Below are 22282 nucleotides of genomic sequence, written 5' to 3' on the forward strand. Positions count from 1 at the left end.
CAGTGTGTTATGAGTGACATGCATGTTTTCTGAAGGAGAATTTGTTGCCAGTGATTGGTGAAACGAGCTTATTTTGAGACATGTATGAAGTGTTTTGTTGGTCTGAGTGAGTTTTGGGGGTTAGATTACCTGTTTGGCCAAAATTAATCTTGGAAATGCAGATTGTATGAAGAGTTTTGAAAATGTGGTTTCAGTATTGAACAATGCTTGTTAGCAATTGAAGAAACCTGAAAGATAGCCTACACAAAAACAATTAAGAATATGACACTGATGATGAATAAACAGTATAAGGTAGCTCCCAAACGAGATTTTGTTAATACAATAACTATAGTTGTAAATTGAGGATGAATGAACAACATCATAAACCTGCATGCAAATCATTCGCAGCTAACATATTAAGTTTAATTTACTGGCACTTTTTGGTAATTTCATGACTTACTAATTAACATGCATGGTTGCATGCTCGTAGTTTCTTTTGCGCTTTATTTATAATCAAGTGAGATCCACCGCATTTGCGCGTGCAATTGAAGAGTGCTCGCAATATTGACAGTCTGAGAGGACAGGAAAGTTCTGTAACCTGCTTGTTATACAGATCTGTATTATGCTACTGGTTTTGATTGTGTTGATACCTTTCTTACAGATAATAATTATGATCTTTGCGTTTGTCTTACCGAATGTGGCATCTTCCTGTCAGCAATTACAGTTTGTCTATGAAATTTTGTTTTTTTATTAATGCCGGTGGCGCAGTGTTGCCAGATATTACTACGAAAGACAAGCAAAAACAAACAAACAATATAAATCCGAAAAAAAGTTTAAAAAAAGCTTGTGTTTTGGGAATAAAATAAATATATCACTAACCCTAACATGCAACTTACCACTTTATTAACTTCCTAAAGTGTCACGTTAAGTGGAAAAAACGAGTCCAAAACTGCTTATAATAATCCCCTCACTTACAAAAAGCTCTCGAGTCCCGTTCAGTCTTCTCACAGTGACATGAGTAGCAAACACTCATATGAGCCTATAGGCTAATTCTGGTGCATTTACAGAAATGTTTTATTAATGTGCATTGTCCCTGTTAACTAAACATGGCTTATTAGTCTTTAGAGAGCTTGAAATTTTATTTTTGAATATGAAAAAAATGACAGAGGTTCGGACCTCGGTGACCTCATAGCTGGCTACGGCCGTGGCTGTAACGATTTGACCAAAACTAAAAACCTCGATTAATTGAACATTTTACCTCAATTACGATTAATGAACGATTATTTTTCTTGTTTTTTTTGTGTTTTTTTTTTGCTTTCCATTTTTTGCCCAAGTTCCTGATAAGGTTTTTACTGTAAATATTTTCTACTATTAAAGGTGGAATTTTTTTTCTAATGAAAAAGTGCATTTCTTTGTGATTTCAGCAGTTATTGTATATGGGGCAGATTTCTGCTTGTTGTACATCAGATACAGATAAATTAACACAGTAGGCCTACATTACATTTATTTGAATGCATTAATGAGAGAGTGATTGTATGTGTGAATTACTCATACCGTCTCTATTCATTATGAAGCTGTGGTTTGTACTTACTTCAAAGGTATTCAAATATATGCCTATAACGGTTGAGATTCGAAGCTACAGACACTGCGTTTCTGCGCTGCTCTCTGCACGCGATCTTCACGTGATGTGCGAGGTTCTGTCTGAGTGTTCGTTTGTCACAATATACAGGGTTTTTCCTGGGTCAAAAATTGTCTTCGGTGGTGGCTGACAGACATGGTCATCCACACACACACACACACACACACACACACACACACACACACACACACACACACACACACACACACACACACACACACACACACACACACACACACACACACACACACACACACACACACACACACACACACACACACACACACACACACACACACACACACACACACACACACACACACACACAGTAAAAAAGTACCCTACCCACGTGATCTGCAAGCACAATACTGACAATAAATTTTAAATAAATTCAAAGAAAGTTTGTAATTTTTGCCTATCTTATTTTGATACCTTGATGTTTGTTTTTGTTCCTAATTTTTACACTATTTACAGATAATTGGTTTGGTATATAATCAAATCAATATTAAAAAGTAGTATTAAAAAAATGAACAAATAGCCTAATTTTCTGCCATATACAATTTCATAAAATGATCAGCTAGCTAATAACAACTTTGTTCTGGGTTCACCTCACTCCAGTCTAAACTAAATGATTTATAGGCTATTTATTTTACTACACATTCTGAACATAAATAAGCTGAAAGACTGTGGATAATTCAAACTAACTCTTACTATCCACTCTTGCTAAATTGGGCAAGCACACTTGTGTTCTCATTTCAGAGTTCAGAGTAAATGATTAAACTGATTCGTGAGTTCAGTGTTGGACAGATCAGTTGTTCTAACCAGTCGTTAAAATGATTCGGTTCAAAGGAGTCATTAGGTCGCGAATCGGACATTAGCAGACGCATTGTGCGAGAATCCCGTCTGTTAGAACATCGCGAAAGATTTGTCAACACACAGAAAACACTTCATAAACGGATAGGATTTGTTTCCCGTTTATTGAAGGTATGGTTTATTTCAGCTGGTCGAGTAAACGTTTTTTGAGCGCAATTCACACCCAGCGGTAATTACAGTTTTTTACAATCGCTATGACAATTTTTTCAATACTTTTAACAAATGTCCTAAACTCTTAACGCAGTTAGCACAACATCTGTCTGTGTAGGCTATACAATTAACACATTTATTGTTGCTTTTACACAAAATGCATACAGTTAACACAAATTTAAAATGCCTGAACTTCTTATACACACGAGCTCAACCAATACCAAAACAATGGATTTTCACTGCCAAATTTACCAATGCTTTAACACTGTATGTCAGAACAGATAACACCATGTTCTAAACCCTAACCTTTTAGACTAAAGTAAAAGTGAACTGCTGTTTATATTGAGAATTGAAACACAAATATATCCCCTGTATTTTATTCCATAGTTACTGAGAAACAACTAATTGAAGTTATGCAAATATATAAATCACAGCTGATTCCCATCTAGGAATTGTTCAGGTGTTGATGTTCTTTCAATCTCATGACCATATGGTATACAGTAAAAGAAGACATCTTTGGGCTGATCTTGTGTGGAAAAGGAATATAGAGCAACACAAAGAAAGTAAGAAAAATGCCTTTATGAGGGAGAGGAAGATGAATACCAGGACAAGGGAAAGGATTGGGACAAGAGCAAGGGAGAGGAATGCCTGGACAAGGACAAGGTAGAGATTGAGGAGGGTGAATGCATGGTGACATTCAAAGAAGGGCCAGAATTAGGGTAACTGATGAAATAAGACCTACTATCATAGACCATGTCATAAATAGGGTGACCACCCGTCCCGCTTTGCGTTGTACCGCACAGCATTTTCACCCCTTGTCCTGCACGTCGCATATTGAGAAAATGTCCCGCATTTTCATCAGTCTGTTGGTTTTTAATTATCATAAGAAGACATGCATGCGTTCTTTTGCCTTTTTAAGAAAGCATTTCATTTATTCTTTTTGCGGCATCGTTTTTCACCTAGACATATTTAAAGCAGCACTAGGTAGGTTTTGCTCTCGGGGTCCCCCTACAGTTGGGAAACAGTATTGTCCTCTACTACTGTCGTAAACTGTCATTCTACATCAGGGGATGCATCGCACGTGCATTTGTTGACATGACAACTATGATAGCCCTGAACACTGCGGGAGGAGTTCACCTGTCTATGGAGTTCACATGCAGGTGTTCTGCTTGCGTCGCGTGTGAAATGTCTTCATCCCAGGTACAGTGGCATATGTTTCAGCATGTCATATGAATATCATTTCATGGGTTTTATTTTTTTCAAACGCCAAATGATCGCGATGCTCACGTTTACAAGCCAGCGTCATTATAGTAGCCTAGTCTATTGGTTCCCGTTTTACAGAATCTATATGATACTTCAATTCAATGTTTGAGTGGTAGGTAATAACCATATATTGTCAATATTATAATATCAAGCTACCCTTAACCAATATCACAGACATGTTAGGTATCCTAAAATATGATTTTGTACGTCTTACGTATTTACTTGCAAGAATGTAGCCCCTCCTCCTTCAGCTCACGCCAACGAGCAAACGCTGGCCCAATGTTGATCCTCGTCCTGCCTTTAATCCGATCACTTTCTCGTTTCCTCTTTTTGCTTTCCTCCGACAAAACCTTTGCTTTCTTATTTTTCTGCGCTGCTTCGGCCATGATTATAACATTCGGCAAACAAATGATAGTTTGGCTCGCACGTCCTATTTAAGGAAGTGGTGGTGGAAGTGACGTATATGCCGTAAAGCAGTCGAATTTTGTAGTTCTTTTTTTTCTCGAAACCCGAAGTTTAAAAGTACGATTAAAAACGATACAGACCCCGTCAGGCTATGGCAGACGTGTCATTCAACCTATTGTAAGTCCATGTATCATCACAAGAGGTTTGAAAATATATTATAAAGGTTGAAAAGTTACCTAGTGCTGCTTTAACAGCACTTCGTCAGACGTAACATCCCGCCTTTCACAAATACAACAACAGCCGTTTTTAAAATCCTATCCAATGGTTGAAAAGAAAGGAGTAAACACGGTCACTAGTAGGTTGTGACGGCTGTCAATCAAAATGTGGAGCGGATTCGTTCCATGTAGAAAACGAATGGATAATTCGGTAAATTGGTTATATTCTTAATATATAATATAATATAATATATAAGACTGTCAATGAACTAATTTCATGATGCTTTATATTTTATTTGTTCATTATTGGACTTGGTCAGATCTAATGCCTGCTGCCTTTGGGCTCAGTGATGTTGAATTTAAATGACATGTACAATGTTACATTGTGATGTAATGGTGTTTTCTGGAAGGGAGTAAAGAACAAAGTATTTTTATCATCTGAAAGGCAGAATACATATGTTTTTATTAAGTTAGATAGACATTGTGTAACAGTTTCAGGTTATGTTTTAGTGTCGGTAACATGTCCCACATTGTCCCACACAAACTTAGTAATTGTCCCACATTTGGTTTGTTTGATGGTGGTCACCCTAGTCATAAACCACAGGCTATCAGAGGGGCTGGTGAACGAGTACAGCCAAATCTCAGCCGGGACACAGTGGCATCCATTATCCAGATTTTTTTTCCAGAAACCAACATGTATGATATTGTATAAGGGCTTCTCCTTCTGCAAAGTGTAAATACTTTTACCATGTATTTCCGTGACTGTATGCAGAGGAAAGCTCCTAAATGAAGAACAGGAACTTGCTATTGTCAACATGGTGATTGCTGATAATGGAATAAAACTGAAGGGCATTCTATAAAGCTACCCTGAGATGGGTTATTCATTTTTTGTATAGAATTTCTGCAGCAAAAGAAACAAAATGCATGCATTTACTAAACCCAACAAAACACAAATGTGGAGAGTCTTCAAACGACACACAATCTATGATCAATAAAATATACAGTCTATTGTATAAGGGCAGACCTGACACAAAAAATAATGCAGTTTCTGTAATTCCATCTAGTGTTAGTGTTTTTATAACATTGTGCTATGATTGACTAAATGTTCCTGTTGGAAGAGAACATGTGTTAGTATATTGTGTTAGTGTGTTATTTTATTTAGAAAATAAGTGTTAGAGTTTAGTTTACAATGTGTGATTTTGAACATGAAATTAACAGTTTTGCCAATTGTGTGTGGTAGGTGTGGTGGTGCGTTAAGAGTTTAGGAAATTTGATAAAAGTGTTGAAAAAATTGTCATAGGGATTGTAAAAAACTGTAAAGGAAAACATCGTCTGATAGCACCACGTGCAACATGGATTCGGTCTTCCGACCTTTTGATTTTGATTAACGTAATATGTGAAATATTAGAAAGCTAAGAATACTTATTTTGAAGACAGAGAGAGTGCGAGCGGGGGAGGAGCTCTCTGATCGTTCTCTCTGTCACTCAGTTAACGCAAGCGCAGCAGTCATCTATTCTACATCACTCATAAATCACAATAACTGATCAAATAAGGCTTTGGTGGGACAATAAATTTATTTTGGCGGCCGCCAAAAAATGTTCAATGTAGGAAAAACCCTGAATATATCAGGCATTAGTTCAACATAATACACATCTGATGGTCTAAAATTGCTTTAATATGCAAACTGGCAGGCCTTAAAACACCCATAAATGACAAAGCTTTGTGAGGACGCAGGTGAAAGAGGTCTGCCTTCAGGGCGCGCGCGCGTTGTCAGAGACGCGACACGGCTCGGCTCTCTGTATCACAGAAAAAAGCTGAGCACTGAACGGATAAGTTTTCCATATTGTTGTTTTTGAATAGTGCTCAATCGCTTTAAATGTTCAAGCCTTTAAACGCATTTACTTGACAAAGTTTATGAGGACGAAAGTGAAAGCGATCTGGCTTCAGGGCTTGCGGGCGCCATCTCTGTGTGTGTGTGTGGCAGCGCATAGGCTATAAGAACGGCAATTAACTGACCTGTATAAACTGTGTAAAACATGCAGTTACTATAGTGATTCTGGGCATCTATAAACAAAGATAACTGCTCCAGCATCTCTCTGTGTGCCTGCAAACTGTCCTTGATGTAACTGACAGGGCGGAGTCACGTGACTAAAACCAAAATAACCGACATGGGAAAAATACGTCGGTTAGAGGTTCTGAATTTCGGTTTAGATTATTTTTCGATTAATCATACAGCCCTAGTATGACCTCTATTTCCTGGCTGTTTCTTACTGCAGCAAATGCATGGCATGATTATTCCCAGAAGTAGGAAATGTTGTCATTCTAATCGAAAGTGACATTGACACAGTTTTTCAAGTTTGATACTGTAAAGCTGTTGCTTTAAAGCAATCTCTTACATAAAGTGCTAAATAAATAAACATGACGTGATTTCTATGATCGGATACTTTATTAACTGCTTTTTTCTCAACACTGTCATTTCTGTTTTATTATTGAGAGGAAAGCGTATGGCACATATTCACATATTCATCTAAACGCCCCTCTCAGCAGTGCAGGTGGCGCCGGGATGCCTATAAAATAGTTTAGAGCTCAGCACACCAAGATACAATTATCATCACTACAGACATTTCTATGATTCTTCCATGATATCTTAAGATTTTTAAAGAAATCAAGTTTTTAATGTTGTTTATATGTCTATGAGTTGTTAGTAGGGCTGCACGATTAATCAAAATTGAAATTTGGCTTATGTGCGATTATGAAAGCGCGAAGGCTGCGATTTTAATGAAATAAATAAATGCCCAGCGTGTCAGTGAAGAGCGGCTCTGTGAAAAGGAGGAAACGCTGCTCCGTCTGAAACCACTGCTAGTTTGAGTCGCTTATTATAACGTGCGCTTGAAAAAGCAACACGTGTCAAACATCTTCACAAACTAGTGATGTGAAGTGTTCATAAACCTGTTTTCCAACAAAATACGTTTAATAACATGTTTTAACTTACTTCATATAGTCAGTCGAGTGTTTGTGAGCTGACGTGGCTTCTTATCACAGAATGAGGCAGATAATGTATTATTCTATAGTATATAGTGATAAAGTCTATGTCAATCAGCACTGCTTTATTATTATGAAAATATCCGAGAAGGCTTGAAGAACTCAAATAGACCATATCTTGATGCAGTCGTGTTTATTGTCTTCATGTTTAATCAGTCAAAGCGTTTCTATCTTCCTTTTATTCAGCCAACAGCGTGAGCTTAGCTTCACATTAGGACAGGGGTTTTCAAACGTTATAATGCCAAGGACCCTCAAATATGATGAACCTTTTATGAGGGACCCCCAGTGAGCAAGATAAAGGGGATTATAGTGAGAAAAACTCACTAAAAAGATACAATTCTGGTACGGCAAGAAAGGAGAGAACAATTTAGAAAACGAAACAGTTAGATTTTTTATTCTCTGAAATATTCTGGGGACCCCCAGTTTGAAAACCCCTGCATTAGGGATTTCCCATAGGGATTTCCTGAAAATGAACTATTACTTCTCTGAGGCAAATGAGTTTCTGCTCCAGGGTGCCCTCTGGCCTTTTTGGTAATAAATGAGAAAAAGAATACTTCTCTCTAAATAAATACCGGTAATGACAATCCATATGTTTTTCTTAAATATACAGGAGTTTTTTTCCCCACAGTGGATGCATAAGAGGCTCATATTTCATATTAAAGACATAGACTTTAAGAAATTGATATCACAGATAAAAAGTACAGCTTTTTATAATAATAATTTTACAATAACTCATAAGACCTTTCTAATGATTTTTAGTCATAGGCTGTCTGCATATTAACAGGTAACCCAGCTGTATTTTTTTGTAAAATAAGTTTTCTGTAAAATATTATTATTATTAGTAGTAGTAGTAGTAGTAATATATTGTTATATTTATTCTTAAATACTCTATTTTTATTAATGAAAATGTTATTGTAATAGTAATATTTCTTATTTTGTTAAATCATTTTATTTAGCAATAATAATAATAATCATAATAATTATTATTAGTCATATTAATATATAAACACAGAATGTTATATACACACACACCCTTTTCATTTGTAAAAAATAAAATTGCATTTAAATCGCAAATCGCAATTTTAACCAGAATAATCGCAATTAGATATTTTCCCCAAATCGTGCAGCCCTAGTTCAAAGTCTGGAAAACCTGCACTCTGTTTTCATAATCAGACAGATATCGTGATGTATCAATATAGGATTGTCTAGCATTGTATTGATTATCGCAGAATTGCTGTATAGTGATATTATCTGTATCGATATTACTAGGCCTGTCGCAATTGGTCGATACAATCGACTGCATCGATGCTGTTAATTAGTCAACGTCAATATTTTTAGTCGACTGGGTAAGTTATAAAATTGTATTAGTCCCGGTACTTTAAAAATGACAGCACACTAATAAGAGCAGTATTTCTTAATTTGCGCCGATGTGTGACAGCAGGAGTGAGGATGTGTGTGTGAGCTCTGTTTCCACCGTTCACTAAACAATAGAAGCAGAACAGTCACGCGCAGCTCAGGAAAAAGAAAGCAACAGAAAAGTGCTGCCGCGCTGCCACACACACGCCTTTTACTCAGACAGTTTGCGACGGCAGTTTTGCGGATTATTGGGTTTGAAAGTTTTTTTTTTTAAATGCACGTCCTGGCGAGTATTCGGGTTAACGCAGTCGGATATGTCTTTAGTGAACGTATATAGATGCTGCGTTCCACTCCAGTTTTAGACACGCACTTGCGCACTTCCCTAAGCACTTCCCCTTGGGGGAATCCCCACCGCCATTTTGAAGTGCGTTCCACTTTGTGAAGTGGACAAGGGAAGTTTATATGGACAGACCCTTGCTCCCTCGATTTTGACCGAGGGAGCGAGTCTACTTCATATGTACACTTCAGGCAGCTTCATATACCACAATGCAACACGATTGTGACGTCACCGCTGTCGAGTTTAATTTACCCCACCACAAACAACTCTATGATATTTTTATTATTTTTAAAAACGTTTAAAACAACCCAAATACACATATATACATATAGAATGCTGCATTAAACAATTTCATCAAGGAAAAAAAAGAATAATAAATTAACTCCATAGTGGATTCGAAGAAATCAAGGGCTTAGGACGTTCCAGTTCAGTCCATTGCAAATGTTCCCCCAGTAGTGTGCACTCATGCAAACGTAAGCAATGACGCACATCCGAGTGAACGAGACGGAGGGAAGTTAACGAGTGAAGGGCATAATAAAAATGAACTGGAACGCAGAATGAGAAATCGGGTGTTACAATGAATTTGGTCCGTGCAGCTCTTAAAGGGCCGGGCCAAGTGAGTTTTTAGGGTTTTTTAACTCTAAAACAATGATAAAACAATGAATAGTAAGTTCTGTCATATTATTCAATTACTTTTACTGTTTTTTGCCATGGTATCTATCGATTCAGTATCAGTATTGAGGTATTTTAGTCTGGTATCGTATCAAAGTCATAATTTTGGTATCGTGACAACACTATTCTATATAAGAAGTATTTGCTGATATTCTCTTTTTTTGTTATTTTGGTTTACAAATTTGTACCTTTTCACATTTTTACTCTTTTAGTTTTACATTTTGTCAAGGGCTTGTTTGCATTAATATTTTTTGATAGTACACTACTGAAGGCCAACGTTGCAAGCTAAATTAAATGTTTTAAGTAAAATTGTTGAAAATTATTGTGATAAATTAGTCGATAGATTAATTGGTAACACTTTACAATAAGGTGGTATTAGTTATCACTAGTTAATGCATTAGTTAACACAAACTAACCATGAACAACAACTCTGTTCAGCATTAGTTAATCTTTGTTAACATTAGTTAATAAAAATCCAGCTGTTCATGGTTAGTTCATGTTAGTTCACGGTGCATTAACTAATGTTAACAAGATTTTAATAATGCATTAGTAAATGTCGAAATTAACATTTACAAAGATAAATAAATGCTTTATAAGTGCAGTTCATTATTAGTTCATGTTAACAAATGTAGTTAACTAATGTTAACTAATGAACCTTATTGTAAAGTGTTACCGATTAATTTACATAAAAATAGTTGTTAGTGGCAGCAGGGCCGTAACCAGAGTTTGAAAATGAGTGTGGTCCGGGGTGGGTGTTAAGAATTGTGCATCTTCGGGTGGGACTATCCCTTTACAGTTTTTTTCAATTGCTAACAAGCACTGTTCAATACTGAAACCACATTTTCAAAACTTTTCACACATTCAGCGACACACAAGTGTATACGGACCAAACTGTGAATAATTTTTCATTGCTTTCAGACAAAATGCATTCAATCACCACATTTTTCAAAATCCACAAACACTTTTGTCATTCACTTTTGTCAGACTCTAGTCACAAATAGAGAAGTTACTTTGCGCGTGGTTGCGTTTTAGCGGCTTTGTTGCCGTAGCGGCGGAGTCTCGAGAACATGAGCTGTAAACTTGCGCGATTTTTTAAAAACATATCGAGCTCGCGTCGCGTCCTGAATAGAAAAAAGGTATCAATGGGTCTGTCCAGTAACTCGTGATGAACCTCAGGTGAACTGCACACTTTGCAGTGAAGCATTTCAGTAGCTCAGACTGTCTGACTTAAAGCAGCAGCGGTGACACACCGGTCTATGTGACAGACACATCCGTGCTTCTAAAGGTATAGGCCTAATGTTTTTTTAAATGGATAATATATTTATATAATATTCCATACATTATCAGAGCTTGGCAGACAGAATTATTATATATATTTTAGACAGGTTAATTAATAGATTATAGCCTAATTAATGTTATTATTAATGTATCTTTTTAATCATACATAATAAATAATCCTGCCATATAAAGTTTAACATTTATTAAAATAATATTTAGATAAAAATGGGACAAATAATTGCATAATAATATAGTCATAATTTAAGTGAATTAATAAAAAAATAAACATTTTTGAATTTCAGAATTGTCAAAAAAGTGATAAGTGGTTCAGAATGACTGCTTAAAGGGACAGTTAGTGCTGGGCGGTATGACCAAAAATGTATATCACGGTATTTTTCTAAATTATATCGGTTTCACGGTATATGACGGTATTTTTCCCCTATGCATGACCGGGTGTTAATCACATTTTCTACTGATTAAGAGAGGAAATACTGCAGTAGATTGACTAGTATGCCCTGTTTTACTGTCATGATGAGTGAATATTGTAGAAAAATTCCACACTAGAGTTAATAGGCCTGGTTTACAAAGCCTCACAAAATGATGCTGTGGAGAGACAACAACCAATAAAACACAGACCTGCAACACGCTCAGAGTCATACTTACAGACACCTGAATATTAAGTTGAGTTGAGGGCACCTTAAGCATTTAAAAAATCTAACCATATATAACAACAAACTGCCAAAACGAAGAGAAACGCAGATATTTGCAATACTCTCTGAACTAATGACACACATCAGTTTAAAACAGAAAGAATAAAGCAGTTACTTTTTTGCCCATTCTTCTTTGAATTGTCAGTTTATTTATTAATTTACATCATTGTCTTTTGTGTAGCAGAATAACCCATCGTGTCAGCGTGTTCGTGATCAGACATACGGTGGTATCAGTGTAATCAGAGCATACATTTCATTTTAATAAGACGTGATGAAATATGCGCGCATACACGCTTCTGGTTCATGTCTAGAGCACTAGAGTTTATGAAATATGTCCATAAAAAATGTAAACGCGCTCGCTCAGGTCTACATCAGTGCTATATGATCCATGTGGTGAACGTTGTTAAACCCATCACGGCGCTCCGCGCAGAAACCGCTCTCTGTCGCGTGCCGCGTGTAGTTTGAAAATTCCACTGTAATCAAGGGCTGAATCCGAAATCGCCCCCCATAACCTCAAATAGTGCATTATTTGGAGGGGACAGCGCTTTGTAGTGGTGCCCGAAACCATAGTGGACGTTATTGAGTGCACTCATTCTATTGTACAGCCGCTGAACACACAACGCTGTCCAACGCACGTTTTCATTCACTCCTTCAAATAAAGTGATAACGTAGGGAACAGTGAATGAGAGAATAGGATTCAGCCACAGGCTGTAATGCGATCTCAGCTGAGCTCTGACTGCTCTTTCTACTACAGTGCATCAATGAAATGGGTCCCCTCTCAAACAATGACGCGCTGCGCCGCGTTCCGAACGTTGTTTAAGCGACATTTACCGGTTTTGCGGTATCATCAAAATTCATATCATAAAATAAATAAATACCGGTATTCGGTATGAACCGGTATACCGCCCAGCACTAGGGACAGTTCACCCAAAAATGAAAATTATGTCATTATTTACTCACCCTCAAGTTGTTCCAAACATGTATACATTTCTTTGTTATGTTGAACACACAGGAAGATTACTATGGAAGTCAATGGTGCCCCCAAAGCAGCCTGGGTACAAACTTTCTGCAAAATATCTTCTTTTGTGTTCAGCAGAACATAGAAACTCATACAGCTTTGAAACATCATGAGGGAGAGTAAATGATGACAGAATGTTTTAGTTTTGGGTGAACTATCCCTTTAAAGTGCACCAAATAGGCTACTAAAGAGTTCTTTTGGAATAAATTAAATTATCAAATGTAAAATAATACAACATTTTATATTGTCGTGAATGGGTGTCCCTTATTTAGCCACACTGAAGGTGGCAACCCTAGTATGTCGTCAACACGCTTCAGAAGATGCCAAAACTAATAGTTTCATTGTTGGGACTAAAAACCTAAAACTGGAAGCCATAAAAGACCACGAATCATCCAAATGCCACATCCATTAATCTGCCCTACTCATTTAATTAAATGTATATCAGTTCATGGTTTGTGTGTGTATAAGAGAGAAAGAGAAAATGTCAGTATTTCATTGAGACTTGAGATTAAATAAACTGCTTAAGTATTGTAGAGCTTGTAGTATTAATTACTAATCGGTTAAAAACAAGAAAGTGGCTGGTAAAAACATTGAGTGGCTGGTAGATTTTGAAATCCACCAGCCACAGTGGCCGGTAGACAAAAAAGTTCATTTCCATCCCTGCATGGTTTGTGTAAAATTAGCAACACATTATTAGCTGTTTGATAAAGTCAAGCAAAAGGCAAATCATATAAAATTACCGCTACGTGTCTGATGTTGTAAAGAGCGACAATTGTGCAGCATTTACTACAGTAACTTGAGCAAAAGTTGTGGGTCTCTAATCTGGTATATGTGGAGGCAGGGCTAATTTTCATATTCATGGTTCCGCATATACTAAATGAAGCAAGGTTGTAGAGATACATTCAAGCTATTTTAAGGCATGAAGACATTTTTTTCACAGAAAAAAAACCACATTTAAATATGACATTTTGGAGATCCAATATAAATTTTAAGGGTTAAAAGTATTGACTCCAGGGGGACTTTAAGTAATTTCAGAGATTTTCCAGGCGCAAATTAAAAAATTCCCTGGGACTGGTCATTTTCATTCATAACTGAAGCACTGACAATCCTAGTGGCTTACCTGGCATAGGGGCTTGTGAAGGTTCTCTGTTGCATTCCGCTTGCATTCCCAAAGCCGTGGCCCCTGCTCCAACTGTCTTCTGAAGAGGTCAGAGGGGTGTACACATTAAAGACAGGCTTCTGATCTTTCTGCTGACTGACAGCAGCTGTGGATGAACTGGTCCCAAAGAGGAAGCTCTGTCCACTTGAAGTGGTGACACCACAAATGTTAATGGGTGTGCTGTGGAGACCAATCTGACAGTAGTTAGTCCCACCGATGTTCTCCTGTTTGATGACCCCTGGAGTACACAGCTGGATTATAGAGTCCTTCTCCACCTTCACAGTGGCCACGCTGGTGATAGTGCTGGAGGGGCTGGAAGTGCTCATGGAGGTCATTGCCTTTGAGTCCCTCTCTGTGTTTGTCGACAGGTCTCCAAGCAGAGCATCTTCACCTATATTGGAGAGGAACGAGTCATCCCCCACGTAGAAATCAGAGGGCGATCCGTCCAACTCAAAGTCCTGCAGGAGGTCCAGAGTGTTGTCACTAAAGAGCTTATGATTGCCAACATCAACATCTTTCCCAATGGCACCATAGGAATCTTGGTCGAGGTCCATATCGCCTTTATCCATGGGAGAAAAGTCCTCTGTTTTTAAAGGAAAGAGATTGGGGTCGACTCCACCGATCAGGGAGTCCGCTGAAGGAGAGGTGCTATTGAGGTCTGAAATGCTGGCCTCCAGACCTGAGAAGCTGTCCCCCAATGTGTAAGAGCACAGGGCCTGATGTTGTTGAGCCCTCAGCTCCTTCCCAACCACTTTGAGTTCTGAATCTTCCAAAAAGATGCCAAGAGTGGAGTTGGTGTGCTCCTCCAGAGTGGGTGAATTGCTCAGGCCATTGGGAAGGTCTGCAGAAACTGGCTGCATCAGTGGACTGAGTTGAGGAACCATGGACGTGGGTGCGACAGACATGGCACTTTGTATTCCGCTTCGTAAAATTCCCTCAACTGGGCTGTTGCTGTAATCCAAAGTATTCAAACGCTCATCTCTCTTGACGCCGTTCTTCAGTCCTCCTTGATCCATCTTGCATTACTGTGGCAAACACAACAAAACAACGTCTAAAACTTAATAAATAACATCCCTTAAAAAAAGCATAGTTTACTGTAAGTACCATGAAGACTAAACATGATTAAAAGAGGTAAAGACAAAAATTAAATGCAAAATTACATCTACCCAGTACCCAACACACTATTTAGGCCAGGGGTCTCAAACTTGCGGCCCACCCCCTACTTTACATCAAAGTTTAGTGTTAGTGCGGCCCGCGCGTTGTTCTGAAAAGCACCTTTTTGCTGAGTCGTTTAGTGTCCCGTGCTTGCTGCCTCACTTTGTGTGTGTGTGTGACAGAGAGAGAGTTAGCTCGGTCTTCCCTCATGCATTGACAGGAACAGAATTTGAGGCTGATCCGGGCTGATCAGACAATCGAAACCAATGTGGTCTAACAGCGCTTAGATGGCCAATCAAATCAAAGTAGGTGGGGTTTGTGCACAATCTTCACACACACACACACACACACACACACACACACACACACACACACACAGACGAGCGCGTCAATCTATCGCTTCATGCCGTTGCAGAGAGATTATATTCTTTCCGGTGAAATCAAAAAACAAAATGCACACACACAAATGCACACAAAATGCAACATGTCCATGCTCTTAATATACAATCATTGATGAACATCTTTGATTTTAATGAAGAAGAAAAAAAACTATATGAGAGCGGATTAGAACTCGGAACCTTTGAGACGGTTTACTAAAATTCTACCACTAAACCACCTGGGAACTCAAATATTTGTAGCGAATCTATGTATTTAATCACTCATGTGAAGAATCTCGGGACTAATAATATATTTGACGCAAATTAATGCAAATATTGTTTGCAAATAGTCCCAAATAGATTATTTCCCAGCTAGAATTAGACCTAGAATTTCGTTCACTGTTCTGTTTGACCTGGGTACGGCCTTGCTTTGAATTAGTCTATTATTTTAAATAAAATTAAAATCATTCATGATTACATAATGATTTAATTTCTATAGGCTATATTTAAAAAAAAAATAGAGTTGGCAAGAGAAGCCTTCATGAAGAACCATTCATGTTCAGAAGGAAAGTTCAAATTTAGAGGAACAGTTCATGTTCAGAAGAAACATTCATGTTGAAGAACTGTTAATAATAAAGATTGAGAAGATTGGATCAGTTGTGCCTCTTTTTTTTGTGGAATACTTGATGCGGCCCAGCCTGACCCAGAGTCTACCTCCACCGGCCCCCAGGTAAATTGAGTTTGAGACCCCTGATTTAGGCTCTACTTTTATACACATCCCTTTCTTATTCACATTCCCCTGCAGAATTGTGTCTGTATATAGATTCTTATTTTGTACATACACATTTTATCAAGCTAATACTGTATATATATATATATATATATATATATATATATATATATATATATATACAGTGCTGCTTGAAATTTTGTGAACCCCTTGCAGAATCTGTGAAAATGTGAATAATTTTAACAAAATAAGAACTGTCCTGAATAAGATATTTTACATAAAAGATGCTTAACATATAGTCCACAAGACAATTTTTTTATGAATTTATAAAAATGACCCCGTTCACAAGTTTACATACCCTTGATTCTAAATACTGTGTTCCTTTTGAGACTTTTAAACAGGATGAAGATTTCCAAATTTTTCTTCTTTCATTAAATATCTTTTTTTCCACATTTAGTAATGCCTAGGGGTGTAACGATAAACTTGTGTCACGATTCGATATAAATCGCGATACTGGACTCACAATACGATATGTATCCTGATATTTTAAGCCAAAATAAAGAAGAGGGTTTTTTTTTTTTTTTTTACCATTATTAAAATATTATTATTATTATTAGTGTATTATCAATACCCACAAATATTATTATACATTTATTATATACATATACATTATAAAAAACATTATATAAAGTCGTTTAATGTAATAATGTCACTGAAACTTTACTACTGTAAAATTTTTACCCTCACGCATTACTCACGCTTTCAATGCAGTAGGCATTCTCTTCCAGTGCTCACTATGTCCCACCTCTCCCGCTATTAATGCACTACACATATAGAATAAACCATCTAAAATACTTTGAATAATCAAACTACTAAAACTAAATGTGATGAGTTAAATGTTTGCGCTTTCACTAAGGAGTGCCGCTTTAAATGATATTTGCGCTTTGACTTTGAAGAGTGCACTTCAGATGATCAATGCAAGCAATCACATTTCTAATCGCAAGAAAGCGTCTCAAAATGACCACTCTCAAACTGTAAATGTTTAGCTCATCCAAGAATTGTAATTCTGCATTTATACTCACTCTCATGTTGTTTTGGCGCGTCACGCAATCATTTGAACGTCCGTGTTTACTACAGTATGCGCGTTGTTGTAAATCTGTTCATCATAAACCATTGTTCGTATCTCTTCCAAAAACTTGGATGTGGATTAGATCACTCGATTAGTTCTTTTACTATGCCTATATGACATTTTTTGAATCTTTTAAGTTTGAGAGGAATGGACTTTAAATGGAGGGACAGAAATCCCTTAGGTTTCATAAAGAATATCTTCATTTGTGTTGGGAAGTTAACGAAAAACGACATGATGGCGAGTACATGATGAAAGAATTTACATTTGTGGTACATTTGTAAATTTGTGTTTGGGTGAATTATACCTTATAAATAGGCCTACTACAGCGAGTTGAGCCTTGGATAAAACAACTCTATATCGCGAATCATATCGTTTCCATCAACGATATTATATCGTCACGTGTTTATATTGCGATATATCGTTACACCCCTAAAGCCCTTCAGAAGCAACAGACGATACTTACATGTTTCCCAGAAGACAAATTAAGTACAATTTACCTTGATCTTCAAATTCAAAAAGTTTTCACCCCCGGCTTAATGCATCGTGTTTCCTTCTGGAGCATCAATGTTTGAACCTTTTTTAATAGTTGTGTTTGAGTCCCTCAATTGTCAGTGTGAAAAAATGGATCTCAAAATCATATGCTCTCACTGCTGGAAAGGGTTCAAATATGCAAAAGATGCTGGAAAACTGAAGAACTTGCAGGACCTGATGGATTTTTCTGAAGAACATTGGGCAGTTTAACTGCTCAGGACAAACAGGGGACTCAAGAACAACCATCACAAAACAACAAAACAGCCGTGGATCATCCATGTCACGACACACAGTATTAAGAAAGGGTTCTTTAAACTTTTGCACAGGATAATTTGTTATAAATTCAGCTTTCTTTTTTTTGTCTTGTGGACTAACTTATATGTAAAGATCTTTTATGTAAAATATCTTATTCAGGACAGTGATAAATTGAAAAAATTATCCCTCTTATTTTGTTAAAAGTATTCACATTTTCACAGATTCTGCAATGGGTTCACATACTTTCAAGCAGCACTGTATTTTATTGTAATAAGCTTCTTCATATTATTTTATTTAAGCTTCACTAAGACAAATATTTGTGTGTGTGTGTGTGTGTGTGTGTGTAAGCAATCTGCTTAAACGTCACATAAACATGTATGCTTTTCAAGTATATCTTTTGACATTGGAGGAGTTATCTTTAAATATAATAAAATAACAATAACACCGTTTGTCAAATATACATTACGCACTTAATAGCTTGCACACATAACTGCCCTATTAAAATGTCATAATACTGGACGTTATAAACACTATTTTGTCCCAAACTTTTCATCCTCTGCAGATAAATACGTGCAGCTTATAACATTATAATCGGTCGACTAATAATATTCAAATAAACGGAGAAAAATACAAACGAGGAAGTCTCGTGCTGCTCTCGCGCCCTTGTAGCAGAGCAGTAGCACCACGAGCGCGGAATCCACTGACGGTCAGTGAGATGCGCACTGAGGCCTTCTCACACCCACTGCTAATCCACAGCAGACGGACAAGTCAATCACTTCACGTACACACTCGGAACCCTTAAATAACATACTATACCTATGCAACAGCCAAAAGCGCACGAATCGCCCTAACAGGACAGCAAGAACTATTCAATGGCAAACCGTGAAAAACAGGTCACGAGTTCAGTCAAAGTGTAGTAACTTGAAACTAGTTGCTACACTTTTACGCTATCAGTGCCAGTATTTGTATTCAGGTGCACGGTTACCAAGAACAAAATCTGATTTTCAAAATCTGAAAGAAAATACGTACTTTTTGATATTTACGTTCCCGTTTTGAATTGTTGCATCATCTGACATTGTTTTTGTGTAAAGATTTTCTGCTAAAGAGATTAGCAACAACATGAGCCTTCACCGCAGTCCGAGGTCGTTTCAGAAGAGCAGGAGAAATCGCAAGCTGCGGAAAAAAAGATCGGAAAAAGGTCGGATATCGTCCAGCGCTTTAGTCCAAATTCATAACCCCATCTGGGTAATCCAGGCAAATTTCTCGTTCTCGGCCATGAGAAAAGAGGCGTGCCATAAAACCGTAAACCATAAAAACATTCAAAATGGAGATTACAGTAGAGGTCCGTGGCGACACTGTTTACAACATGCAGTGCGACCTATTGGCAGTAACGAGTTATTACACCTCGCCTCTTATTAAAGTGACTCCATTGGGTGAGATGAGATGTGTGCTGGAGTAACCTCGGTGATGATATCGCCATAATAAAACAAATCACACTTCTCTTTTCACTGCTTCTGTCTCTGTCTGTTTCTTTTATTCATACCCATCCACAAAGCTTGCCGACGATGTAACATTATAACAAGTATATAATACATCAATTATTAGTTCGTGAACATTAGAAGTAGTAACTCTAAAAAATGTTACTGACTGGTGTTTTAGTCCATTCCATGCAAATATGGAAAACATAAACGGTCTCAATAAAATATGTGCAGTGTCACATGGTTAAAGCAAATTGTCACATGACCTGAGCTATTTCTTGTTTGCACCACGAGAAGATGATGGCTGCTCCAAAACAAAAGGTTAGAAAGTATGCTAATATAAAGATATGATAAATATTTATTGTTACACATTATCTTTAAGGTGCCTAGTCTTAATGTATTCATTCACATTTTTTCAGTTTTGTTGAGTGTGGTCATAGAATGAGTGAACATGTTGACCATGGGACAAAACAGTGCATAGCACTTTACAATACGGGTGCACTAATAAGCATTAATTCATGCTAACATTCTATATGAATAATAGATGTAGTAATCAGTAAATTTGTATTAGTTAAATGTGTCAATTAACATATGAATTTACACAATTAGTTAATACTATATGCTATTAGGGAATGAATACAGCCTATGACACATTTAACTAATAACAATTTATTGATTACTTAATCTATTACTCATACAGAATCTTCATTAGTTGATGATGCAGTAATCATTAATAAATGCTTTAGTTCTTCATGAGTCATACATTAACAAATTAATCAGACAATGCACGGGCAATTTAGTGATATCCCCGCATTTGTGGTCTTGACCGGTCTTGAAACAAAATCCAGAGTCCTCTAAGTCTGAGACCGAGACAAGACCGATTACAAATGTGGTCAAGACCGAGTACTACAACACTACATATTAGTGCAGCCATATTGTAAAGTGTTACCCATTTAGTTATGTATATACTTACAGTGAACTATCCAGTTGCAGTTGTTAGAGGAGGTTGCAACTAAAATTTGGGATTGAATGAGTTAATAAAGTTTGTATTTCAAGACAATAATTACAGTCTAAATAAACAGGATAAAAAAAAAACATTTTCCAAGAGGGTCAGAACAGATGAAACAATGGAGGCATTAAAAGTTGATTTGCTAGCACAAGATTGGGAGTTTATGGATAACGAAAAAGATGTAGATAAAGCATATGAAAAATTAAACTACTATATGATAAAAACTGCCCAATTAAAGTATTTAGCAGGAAACAAAAACAAAACGATAGACCGTGGATTTCTAAGGGATTGCAAAACGCCTGTAAAAAGAAAAATACATTTTATTGAGAATTTATAAAACACAGAACCATAGAGACTGAAAATAGATATAAGAAATATAAGAATAAGTTAACCAATATTATGAGAACTTATAATAAAGAATATTATGCAAAACTATTAGATAACAACAAAAATAATGTTAAAGGTATGTGGAAAATCTTAAATAAAATTATAAAAAATAATACCGTACAGGCTAATTATCCACATTACTTTACGGATAATGATGAAAATATCTATAATATGGAGGATGTGGTGAATGAGTTTAATACATTTTTTGTAAATGTGGGTCCAAACTTAGCAGAGCAAATTCCAGTTCCACAAACATTAGAAAGTAGATATAATAACCTAGTAGAAAGAAATCCCAGCTCAATATTTTTGACAGCAGTTGATGAAAAATAAATAAAAGATATTGTTAAAGAATGCAAAAGCAAACCATCCACTGATCATGATGGAATATACATAAAAATCATACAAAAAGTAATAGAGGGGATTGCCAAACCATTAACGAACATTTGCAATTTATCATTTTTAACAGGCAAATTTCCGACAAAAATGAAAATAGCAAAAGTTACTCCTATATACAAACATGGAAACAGACACCAATTCACAAATTACAGGCCTGTCTCTATTACCACAAATTTCAAAGATTCTAGAAAAACTATTTAACAATAGATTAGAGAAATTCATAAACTACTCTCAGATAGTCAATATGGATTTAGGAAAAAAAACTCAACAGCACTTGCATTAACAGAACTTATTGAAGAAATCACAAATGCCACAGATCAAAATAAATGTGCAGTTGGAGTATTCATTGATCTAAAAAAAAGCATTTGACACAATAAATCATGACATATTAATCAATAAATTGGAACGAATCGGGATCAGCGGAGTAGTTTTAAATTGGGTAAGTAGTTATCTGAGAGACAGGAAACAATTTGTGAAGATAGGAGAGTATTAATCTGAATGTCTGGGCATGGCTTGTGGTGTCCCACAGGGGTCAGTGCTGGGACCAAAGTTATTTTTATTATATATTAAAGATATTTGTAAAGTATCTGAAGTAGTGAAGTTTGTATTATTTGCAGATGACACAAACATATTTGGTTCAGGAGACAACTTACAGCTACTTTCGGAATTTATCACTTCAGAATTTAAGAAAATAAAACAATGGTTGGATACTAACAGATTATCCATAAATTTGAGTTAA

At 36.6% G+C, this 22282-nt stretch overlaps 1 protein-coding gene across 1 annotated transcript in view; it reads right to left on the minus strand.

Annotated features, from left to right (window-relative positions):
* The window catches only part of nr3c1 (nuclear receptor subfamily 3, group C, member 1 (glucocorticoid receptor)), a 42428-nt gene extending 22782 nt beyond the window's left edge, over positions 1–19646 (minus strand). The window contains exons 1-2 of the mRNA XM_079838771.1: positions 19303–19646; positions 14058–15121 (exon numbers count right to left, since the gene is read on the minus strand). Of these exons, the coding sequence (XP_079694897.1) occupies positions 14058–15112 (1055 nt within the window). The 5' untranslated portion in view covers positions 15113–15121; positions 19303–19646. The remainder of the gene's footprint in view (positions 1–14057; positions 15122–19302) is intronic.
* Between the last annotated feature and the right edge of the window lie 2636 nt (positions 19647–22282).

The sequence above is a fragment of the Gobio gobio genome (assembly GCF_949357685.1).
Source record: "Gobio gobio genome assembly, chromosome: 16".
Taxonomy (NCBI): domain Eukaryota; kingdom Metazoa; phylum Chordata; class Actinopteri; order Cypriniformes; family Gobionidae; genus Gobio; species Gobio gobio.